The 12043-nt window shown below is 38.0% G+C and overlaps 1 protein-coding gene across 4 annotated transcripts in view; it reads right to left on the reverse strand.

Moving 5' to 3' along the window:
* STXBP5L (syntaxin binding protein 5L) overlaps positions 1 to 9330 on the reverse strand; it is a gene marked incomplete at both ends in the record, with an annotated part of 357252 nt that extends 347922 nt beyond the window's left edge. For all 4 annotated transcript variants that reach the window (XM_082655376.1, XM_082655374.1, XM_082655375.1 and 1 more), the window contains one exon: positions 9142 to 9330. In XM_082655376.1, coding sequence (XP_082511502.1) covers positions 9142 to 9330 — 189 coding nt within the window. The remainder of the gene's footprint in view (positions 1 to 9141) is intronic.
* Positions 9331 to 12043: the final 2713 nt, after the last annotated feature.

The raw sequence follows: 12043 nt of genomic DNA on the forward strand, positions 1-12043 counted from the left end.
TGAAAATATACTAGTACCAAAGGACCTTTTGTGAGAAAACATAATTGTTCTCTATGGTAACCTAAAAAATTTGTAATCATACTTCCCACAAATCTATAATTTCTTACTCAAGCCTGCCCCTGCACCCTTATGCTCTCAGGATAGGCAAAGTAGAGAGCCTAGAGTACTGAATAACTTGGCTTTGGTTTTTCTAGCTCTTAAAAAAATTTTATTTTAATTCTTTTTGGTTCTTAAATTTGTTAACACCTCAATCCTAACAAGAGAGCTTAATTCTTCTGGTTTGCCTCCATTACTATTCTTAAAGATGTCTATTCGCTACTGTACATTCTAGTGACGGGAGCATGAAGTCTTTGTCAGATGCTTTATCCATAATAAGTTATCCTGCAGTATCAACTGTACTATGTTTTATTCAACCCATTTATAAGTATAGAATGAGACAAGTCCACACATCTCAGGGAATCTTGTATAGTTCTTTTAATGAATGAAAACTGCAGAAATGTGGAACTATGATCATGGTCTTGTGCCAATCTCAGGTACAGAATCTCCCAAGTAAAATGATATGAAATTGGAAGAATATGGGACAATGAAAAACCTGAGGAAGGGATATCTAGGCAATTAATCTCCTTTCAGCTTTCCAGGGTCCTGGAAAGCCCAACTCTCCACAGTCCACGACCATGTTTCTGAGCTTACACCAGTTTATCTGGAAAGATCTGATATTATGTTTGGTATGAATATCATGATTACAAATCCATTTCCATGTAAGAAGTTACACTAGTTATCCACACATTGTCTCTGACACCATGACCATTTATAAATTCAACTTATAAATGTTGATGAATAGTGAGTTGGTTAATTTAAGAGTTTATTCAAACTTCAGCTATTATGCGATCTGGTTCTAGTGATCTATTTATTTTGTCTATTTTGTTAATTAGGTCTAGAACATCCTGTATGTTTGTCACTGTCAGTCTAATATTTCTGAATTGTTCCCCTAAAAAGATCATTTGGAAACAAAAATAAAATTGAAATAAATTTAACTGAATCTTTCTACAATCTTCTTTTCCATATCTTTCTAAAAAATATATACCATGTTCCTAAAGTGGTGTCACTCTTTTGCTCAGTGGTTTCCTTGTGTTTATGTAATATAAAATGTATTTAATAAAAGCCTTTTCCAAAAAATTGTTCAAAATATATCTATTTTGCTCTTAATACATCACTCTATCAGATTCCTTGCTCTCATTTATTCACTCAACAAATATTTGACTGCCTTCTATGTGGCAAGCTCTGCTCTAGGAATTAGAGATAGTTGTGAACAAAATAAAGCCCTGTCCTCATGGAATTACATTATAATAGGAGAAGCAAAAAACCAAGCAAATAATATATAATTTAATAACAGGTAGTTATAAGTGTTATCAAGAAAAAATATCAGGATAAGGGTAGAGAGTAAAGGGGATGAGCAGTGGTCAATGAAGATCTCTCGGAGAAGTTAATAGTTGAACTAAGAATTAAATGATGTAAAGGGAACAAGTAATATAATTATTTGGGGGGAAAATGTTCCATGTAAAGGAAATAGCAAATGCAAAAAGCCCTGAGGCAGGAATCATGTCTGAGAAACAGTAAGAAAGCAAGTGTAGCTGGTGCAGAATAAGTAACAGAAAACAGTTGAAAATCATGTCTTGTCAGGGGCCAGATCATTTAGAGCTTTGTAAGACATAACAGGACTTTTGATTTTATTTTTAAGAGAAATGAAAAGCCATTGAAGAACTCTGAGCAGGAATGACATGATATGATTTAAATTTTAAAAGGATTCTTCTACCTATTATGAGACTGTGGTGAAGACTGAGTGAAAGCAGGGGAAACCCGAAAAGGCCATAAAATAGTAGCCCAGGCAAGGCATGTGGTGGAAGAGACATGGTCAGATTTGAGATGTATTTTTAAGGGAGAGGCAACAGAATAGTCTTTATCTTCTCAAAGTCTCTATGTTTCCTAAGGAATTAATCATGTTGCCTTTTCTAATAAGTAAGAAAAATGAAGCAGAAAAAGTACTGGATTTGAGAATCAAAAACCAGAGCATTAAACTTATCTATGTCTCTTACCAACTTGGAGATGTAAGGATACCACTTAAATTCTCTGGTCTCAGATATCTTCTCAGTAAAAGGAAAATATTAACACTATCCTTGGCTTCTTTATAGGACTGTTACGAAGGTCAGATGGGATATTTTGCAGATGAAGCTTTCTAATTTTAACTTAAGCAAATTACTAGATTAACAAAAACTCTCCATTCTCTTTGTAAAACACAGATTGATACTAATGGTTCATTAAATGCTTGAAACTAGTAAACTTGTAGCTAGAATACTCACACCCTCCTGCTCCCAGACTAACTAGGTGTGGGCCAGGTAGCTATAGGGATGAACACAAAATAAATCTAGAAAAAAAAATATGTATATATATATATACACACACACATATGTATGTTCATCTATACTTTGTATATAGGTCTGTGTGTATATATATATATATATATTCATCTAGATTATACACCCATGTGTATAAACTGTCAGCTGATATATATATACGTGTGTGTATATATATATATATATATAATTTATTTGCTTGTTGAAATATATATCTCATCTGACACTGAAGTTTCCTCCTTATTCTACTTTAAACAAACAAAAACTGAAAATTGCACGTAATGAATTTGGGACGGTTTATGGATGAGAAGTTCACATAGAACTCTAATCAGAGAACCAGTGTGCAACAAAATAATTTTGGTCATTTATCAAGTGATTTGTAAATTGATGCATATTTAAATGTTTTCATTTAAAATAAAATGTTTAAGACATATATCATTATTAATGACTTTATGCTTTAATCTCTTTTCAATTAATCAACCAACCATGTATATGCTACTTCATTTATAAAGTATATCAAGTGCCTGCTATACTGGTTCTCAATATTGACTGTGCATCAGAATCTCCTGTGGGGTCTTTTTTAAAAATGCATGTGCCTAGGCCCAATTCCTAGAAACTCTGATTTTCTAAGACTGGGTAGAGCTAGAAATCTTTCTTTTAGACAGAGTTAAGAACCAGTGGCCTAACAGGTAGTGAGCACCCTAACAATAATAAGAAAATAAAATATAATTGTCTCCCAGAGTTCATAGTATAATAGTAGTGACAAAAAAATCTTTTTTAACCACAATAAGTTGCTAAATTCACACTATAGCAGATCCTATAGGCAAACAGAGAAGAGGAGGAAAAAAAACCTAACTCTGCCTGGGGTGGGTAGATGAGGAAGGCAGTGGTCAGAGCTGGTTTCATATAGATGGTGTTTCAACTACAAAGTAATGAAAAGTAACTGGAATTCTCTAATTATATTAAAGTTGGAAGAGATATTCTAATCTGTAGCAATAAGCTAAGAAAAGCGTTGAGATATGAGAAAATATGGTGCTTTCAGGGAATACAATATATTTAGGGTATCAAGGAAATGAGGATGGAAAGGTAAACATGAGCCCCTTCTGAAAGGAACTATATAAAGATCAATTAAACAGTCTGAAGTTTAGTGTATAGAGCAGTGGTTTCAAATTGTGTTCATGGAATTCAAGTTTGGAAAAGGCAGTTCATTACTGCACAAATATCATGGGCATTCAAATGCATACATACTGAACTTAAAACATTGCAGTAAACCGATGCCATTAACCTGTTTTTTGCTGACCTTGAACAAAAATTTCTTCTACCATTTCTCTTTTTGAACTTCATATAGATGTGTCACTGATTATAAAGGCTGTACTTTTACTTTTTTAAGGTTAGCAAATATCCTACGACCTGTCTATGGATAATATCATACAACAAAACCAAATATAAAAACAGTTTTTTATTTATTGGCTGAATAATTTATTATAATTTATTTTTTTAATGTACACCAATAAAGTACCATATTTATTTGTTTTAATAGGTGTTATTTTGCTTGGATTTTACATAAGACCCTTGTTTCTAGATCACCACTGCTCTAGGGAAACCAACACAGAATTTTTAGCAGGGAAAATGACATAATTACATTATAATTCAGAAATAACCATTATTATAACAAAATGAATTGGAATAGGGTAAAACAAGAGGTGACAAAATCAGTTAGGAAGTGATTTCAAGAGACCAGGCAAAACAAACACATGAAAGAATACTCAACATCATTAATTAGAGAAATGAAAATAAAAAGTACAATGAGGTATCACCTCACACGGGTCAGAATGGCCATCATCAAAAAATCTACAAACAATAAATGCTGGAGAGAGTGTGGAGAAAAGGGAACCCTCTTGCACTGTTGGTGGGAATGGAAATTGATACAGCCACTATGGAGAACAGTATGGAGGTTCCTTAAAAAACTAAAAATAGAACTACCATATGACCCAGCAATCCCACTACTGGGCACATACCCTGAGAAAACCATAATTCAAAAAGAGTCATGCACCACAATGTTAATTGCAGCTCTATTTACAATAGCCAGGACATGGAAGCAACCTAAGTGTCCATCAACAGATGAATGGATAAAAAAGATGTGGCACATACATACAATGGAATATTACTCAGCCATAAAAAGAAATGAAATCGAGTTATTTGTAGTGAGGTGGATGGACCTAGAGTCTGTCATACAGAGTGAAGTAAGTCAGAAAGAGAAAAACAAATACCGTATGCTAACACATATATATGGAATCTAAAAAAAAAAAAATGGTCATAAAGAACCTAGAGGCAGGACGGAAATAAAGACACAGACCTACTAGAGAATGGACTTGAGGACACGGGGAGGGGGAAGGGTAAGCTGGGACAAAGTGAGAGAGTGGCATGGACATATATACACTACCAAGTGTAAAATCGATAGCTAGTGGGAAGCAGCCGCATAGCACAGGGAGATCAGCTCTGTGCTTTGTGACCACCTAGAGGGATGGGATAGGGAGGGTGGGAGGGAGGGAGACACAAGAAGGAAGAGATATGGGGATATATGTATATGTACAGCTGATTCACTTTGTTATACAGCAGAAACTAACACACCATTAAGCAATTATACTCCAATAAAGATGTTAAAAAAAAATGGGCACAGGTTCGTGGTGCCCCAAAACAATTACAATAGTAACATCAAAGATCACAGATCACAACAAATATAATTATAATGAAAAAGTTTGAATTATTGTGAGAATTACCTAAACGTGACACAGAGACATGGAATGAGCAAATGCTGTTGGGAAAATTGTTCCAATAGAATTACTTGACGCAGGGTTGCCACAAACTTTCAATTTGTAAAAAGCACAGTATCTGCAAAGCGCAATTAAGCAAAGCACAATAAAATGAGGTATGCCTGTATACGTTATGCTTTATACACTGCAGTATTCAAGGCTCAAATTGTCCCAAATTTGGCCAATGTGAACTCCTTGAAGTTGACCCCTGTATCCACACAACCCCAGTGGTATTGAAAGCATTCCTGCTTTCTGGTATAGCAAGAGGTATCAAGCTCATCTGGTACATTTCCTGCCCTGGACCTAGAATCAGCCATTCTTTTCAAGGAGCCCTTCTTCCTTTTGTTGGTAAATGGCTTTCAGAGACTATGATCAGTACTGGGGATGCTCACTTCTACCAGACTGTCATTATTATTTCTATGCCCTCTCAGTAAATAAAGCTAGGAAATATGTGAATTTCAGAAAGAAAACTAAATCATGCATTCATATGGATATTTCCAATTTAAGTGAACAATTAAATCATCAGTTATTATATTTGTATCCCTTTGCTTTCACACTGAAAATCTTGGTTTTAATGACATTAACATGATTGCGTATTTGCTTATGCATATACATAACATATACATATATAATGTATATTATGCATAAAATAGTTTCAAAGCTACAAGACTAGTATTACTACTAACAACAAAACTATCAATTGTGGGACTTCCCTGGTGGTCCAGTGGTTAGGACTCCAAGCTTTCACTTGCATGCTTTCACTTGCACAAGCTGTGTGGTCAAAAAAAAAAAAAAGAACTATGAATTGCAACTGAATATTTCATTGTGGTTCTTTTTGCTCTTTAGGATATACCTCACCATGGAGGTCCATTAAAAGTTTGAGTTTTTTGTTTTTTGGGTTTTTTTTGCAGTACGCGGGCCTCTCACTGTTGTGGCCTCTCCCGTTGCAGAGCACAGGCTCCGGACGCGCAGGCTCAGCAGCCATGGCTCACGGGCCCAGCCGCTCCGCGAAATGTGGGATCTTCCCGGACCAGGGCACGAACCCGTGTCCCCTGCACCGGCAGGCGGACTCTCAACCACTGCGCCACCAGGGAAGCCCAAAAGTTTGAGTTTTAATGTCATTTGAAATAATTGTTTTTTTCTGTGTGGTTTATACTATCGATTTTATATACTCCTAGGTTCATTTGTATCCATTTGTTTCAGATTTGTAGGAGTTTTTTTCCTTTTTGATCCAAATTTTTTAATTATATGAAATGTTCACTTGTTCCAAAATCAAAACTATAAAACAAGGTGCAGTCAGAGAAGCTTTTTAAACACTTTATCCCTCCTTTTCACAATAAAGGTGTTTTTTAAGGTTATGAAATTGGACTGAATTGTTAAAGAGAACCTGATACCAGAGAGAGATTCAACAGAGTGCATTGTTAGTAACAGTTACGGGGGGAAATTACATGTTAATGAAATAAGCCTTATTCAAATCAGTAAACATGTTATAGATCCAAAATAAATTTTACATACACACACACAAAAAAGAAGAGACCAGGCAAGAAAATATGGTGGAATGAACAAGTACTGGAGATGGTGAGAAGGGAATAAATTGTAAAAATACTAAGGAAATAGGATAGAATTTGACAACCAATCAAATAATAGAGAGGAAGATAGTTTTCAAAAGAGCAGATTCTTGATTTGTACTTTAATTTTGGCCATATTAAAAAGGTAGAAGTACTCAGAAGGTACCAACTGCTTAGTACTCAGAATAGAATGTTCTTTGCACATCTAATCAGTGAGTCCAAATTAATTCCCCATTTTAGTAACAGTTTTAATTTTGGAGTTTCTTTAATGCATCTTTACACATTTTATTACAGTCCAGGTAACCTAAAGTCATATAACCACTTTTTAAAATTAACTATATTCCTATCTAAAGATGTCACAGAACTTTCCCCATTTAGTGAGATTTCAATACTATTAGTGTTCAGCTCACATAGCTTTCTATCCTTATAATTTCTTTGAATATTGTTACCTAATATTTTATAACCCACTGGTTATAGTCATTCCACCAAGAACAAGGTGATTTTAAAACTTTAACAATCATATAAATATGCGTTTCACTGCCTTTTCCAACTTATACATTGCCTTCACCTAATTGTCTTGTTTGATCTTCCCAACTACCCTCTTAGGTAAGAAGAGCAGAAATACTTATTACCATACTACAGATGAGAAAATCAAGTCACAAGGCAGATAAATGGCTTTCCAAAGAATATGTGGCTGGCAAGTGGCAGAGCTTTAAATAAAATATAAATTTTCTGATTCCTAGGCCAGTGCTCTACCTACCATCCCATATGTTTTTGAAGTAATACATATTTAACTTCAGCCACTTTGCATGACTGTCTTGCCTAAATAAATAGGAAGGTGATTATCTATCCCATTTTCCTCTCTTGCATTCACCCATTTCCCCTGAAATGTTTTACTTAAAACCTTCTCTACCAGTTTATACCATCAACAGTCCAATGCCATTCTGTTTCAGAAATTTATCTTTTCTATATCAAGTTTACCTCTACTAAAACTATCCTGCATTACTATCATATTCACGAACTGAGAGACTTTGGAAATTTTTTAAGATTCTTGGAATGGTAATAGTAATACATCAAAGATTAGAGAATCAGGGCCTAAGTTCCCTGCTTAGCAGTTCAAATTTGGCCTTTAGGACCCTTTCACATATTTGCCTCATGACCACTGTTAAGCTCCTCCCTAATCTGACAAAATATCTATTATTTCAAAGTGAGGACAAAATTGTATACAACTTTGTATACAAAATTATATTGTATACAAATTTCACAGGGTAGATTAGAATTAAATCTGTTTATCTAACCTAATTCTAAATAAACTTGCTTTTATGTAATCTATAATATTTTAGTAATTATAGATTTGTTTTTATAATGACCCTACTGGGAACAGAAATTAAGGGAATAATTGAAACTTATCCCATGACACATAATCTGTTTACTACAAAAATAATTTTAATAATTTCAAAAAAATTTGTGTTGAATTACTGAAAAATTTAATACTTAATTTCAAAAATTTACTATTTCTTCTCATGTATTCAAACACATTTATAAAACTATATTCATCTGCATCATATGAATGACTTGGTAACTTTCTTACTGCACATGACACGTCAAAAGCACATTCTTAGGCCACCCCCCAAAAAAGGACAATACAAATTATAAATCACTTGATGTCAGAAAATAAAACAATTATCTCTATATATTAACACAATGCTTGTTTTGTAAATTCTCATCTCTCCCCATCAGAAACTCTTTCTTTTGCTTATTTATTAGAAGTTCAATATTAAAGTATAATTACCGAAAATGCTTCCTCACTAAACCAGAACACAGGCTATTTTTGCGTTCTTACAAGTATTAAGCCCATAGCGTTTGTTTGTTTGTTTATTAAGAATTTAAGAATCTGGGTGTGTTTTTATTCAGAATTTTAAACACTGCCACTAGATATTTTAAAATGGACATATTCATCTAGCTCTTATCCACTTAATTCTAGCAACATCTTAATAGCTTTAATCATTTTATACTGAACAGTGAAATAAAATTAGTTTCTCTGAATGACAGAATGGGATTAACTATTTATACATAAATATTAAATTTAAAAAGTAGTCCATTAATGGGCCTTAATATTATCTTGCAGAGTCTACTTTTTATGTTTGCTTATTTCCCTCTTAAACTATCATTGCTTTTTAAGTTGATGCTTGGAATATCTTAATTCAAACTGACCTACCCACAAAATTCTCTGCACCAGACTCTCTGATACTGGCATCTCAACAATTTCCAGTCCCTGGAGTGTTTTAATTCTTTCCTCACAGTAGTAAAATAAAGAAATAATAAGCTTTAAGCCAATTCAAAACTTACCTTACAAATCTGGAAATAGTCTGAAGTCAAGGTTTCCTGAATCTCCTCTCTGAGAACCCCTGCAGTCCCTCCTGGATGCATGGAACCACTTCCAGCCCCGCCACCACTGTTACTGCCACTGCTGCTACTACTGCCAGGGGAGGAGGCAGTTAAGCCATCCAAAACTTTTCGGAAATTAAACTTCTTCATTTTAAAAACTGTTGAGAAATTCAAAGGAAAGGGTGACTTAACACATGGAATTATACGTGGGTAAAAGTGTTTAGCTTTTCATCAGTCATGGCAGTAGCCAGTCCGCATTTTACGAGCATTGGCTTTCAATGAGTAAAAAAAAAAAAGGAAAAAAATCAACCTTTGGTCAAATTTTAATTCTAAAATGCATATCCTTGAAAAAGAAAAAGAAAACACAACTCCAAAAGCACCAGTATTCCCTCCTCAGACACCAAATTTTCAAGGGCTTTATCCCCAGCTGTAGCTACGCTTTATCAGCACCGGGGTAAAAATAAAAGGCAGTGTCATCATCGTCATTAGCATTATATCATCATTATTATACAATCAAACCAGAGTCCATCAGACCAAGACTCTCTTTCTTAAAGGTGGGCTTTCCTCCTAAAGGTTGAGCTCAGTATTTTATTTTCAGAAAAATGGTGGTGGGGGAGAGCTCGTATTTATTCTGCCACCACCTTCTGGGCTTTCCCTCATCATCTTCAACGCTCCCTTTTTCTCAACAGGAAACGCGGGGTGGTGAGGGTGCCTTTTACCATTTCCACCCGGTACAGCCCGGACCCCAAAACACTTGCAGGTGACCCACAGCAACAGCCGACGGGAGGGGCCAGCAGCGGCGCCGACTGCCTCCGCTTCCCCCTCCGTCTCCCCCTTCCCTCCCCGAGTCTCTGCCCCCACCCCGCTGCTCTCACCCTCCACACCACCACCACCACCACCACCCCCGCTCCGCTCTGCCCGCAGCCGCCGCCTCGCTAGCCCGCCCGTCCGCTCTCCCCGCAGCACGTTGGTGGCTCTTGGGGGACATGAGTCAGTGGTGACGACGGTTGCGGCCCGAGTCCCGCCACAGCCTGCTGGGCAAGGAGAGCCGCCGCTCCCGCGGTCCCTCCCCGGGCCGAGCGCCTAGGCGCCGGGCTCTCGCCCGCGGGCGCGCTAACACGCAGACACCCTCACACAGACATTCGCGCGCCCAGCCGGAGCACACGCAAACACCCTCACGCAGACATACGCGCGCGGGCGCTCACGCGCACAGACACACACACAGGTGTGAGGGAGCCAAGGTTGGACGGCGGCGTCGGCGTCCCAGAGGGATGACTGACTCCCGACTTAGGCACCTTACTCAGCCGCTACTATCCGCCTGCCAGCCCGGAAAGCTGTGGGTGCGGAGGGATGCGGGCTCGCAGGCGTCGGTCCGGCCCGGCTCCGGCCGCTTCTCCAGTCCCTCTGGTAGCGGCGTCCGGCGCTCTCCGAGGTCCTACCGGAGCAGGCAGTCTCCACCGCAGGCTCCGCCCTCCCGCCGTGGGAGGCAAGCCCCGCCCCCAAACCACCCCCTCGCTCGCCCGCCCTTTCTCCCCTGGCTGCTAGGGGCCCGCGAAAGGGGCGGAGAGCTCCGGTACGTCAAAGGGCGGGAGTAGCCTCGGCTCCAATCCTAGGCTCCAAATAGCCAAGTTCCGCGGTGCGAGGCGCGGAAGAAATTTGTGGATAGGTCGAAAGAAGCGCCAATGAAAGGGGGAGGGGAAAATTTAGAAAGGCAGGTGAAGTATTTGATTGACAGCGGTATTGGCCACTATGCTGGGGGGCCGTGCTTTGTGGGCTGTAATTGGCGCTACCTGTTGAAGGACGCAAGTGTGAATCAATAGAATGCCAGGAAGCGTGAGAACTTGGGCGCCTTCAAGGCTACAGGAAGGGTTTCGCTAGGTCTGACTCTGGATAATATTGTGATTTGGGCAACTATTTTGCAGTTTACCACCTCTGAGCCTCTTCCCGCTCTCCAGGTGCATCTATGGGCTTCCCTCACTGCCGTGCTACTTGTATAATTGCTTAACAGGTCACATCTGCCAAATGGAATGTTATTGCAATAGAGTTTTGGAATATACAGCCTTTCAGATCCTGAGGAATGAATCGCTCACCTTGTTCCAATACGTAGACTTGTCCCTTCCTCCCATTTTCATATATACAAAAAAATTTTTTAAGAAACATCTCTCTCACTTAGTAAGCCATGTCAAAAATATTTTTTAAGCTTTTTCTATGAGTCACTATAATCATTTTGAAAGATGCATGGGAAGATGTGGTTCTGAGTCCTAACTTGCTACTGAATTTGGGGAGTTTTGGACCTCGATTTCTTCATCTCCGAAAATGAAGGGCAGCTCAGGGGACCATAGCAAGCTGTAGACTACAATCTGGGCAATGCAACAGAGCTTATTACTAATCATCCCATATATTCTTACATTTTAGCGATCTTCTAGGATAACCTCTTCTTTTTCTTTCTTTTCTTTTCTCTCTTTTTTTTTCCTTTGGAGGAAGGGAATGGAAGGGATGAGGGATGAAAGGGGAGACCTGAAAGAGAAATGAGTTGCCCAAGGTCACATAGCAAGGAAATGGCAGAGATAGAATAGAGCACAGTTTTTTTGGATCCTCAGCTCAATGCTCATGTTCTCTTTTTTATTTTTTTAGTACTATTTTACTCCTTTGGAGACCTCCCAAGGACCCCTCCAATACTGCTTAGTAGTCTCTTATTGCCACAGTTAGAAAGTAATGCTCTTGTAGTCAGACATGGTATTGTATATTTCTCCTATCTTATTCAGCACCTGACACAATGTTTCACACATAAGAGGTGCTTAAAGGGTTTTGAACAATTGGGTTATTGACAGTCATTAGTAAAAGATTTATGAGATGGCACCCA

Source organism: Grampus griseus, assembly GCF_964374135.1.
Source record: "Grampus griseus genome assembly, chromosome: 5".
Classification (NCBI taxonomy): Eukaryota; Metazoa; Chordata; class Mammalia; order Artiodactyla; family Delphinidae; genus Grampus; species Grampus griseus.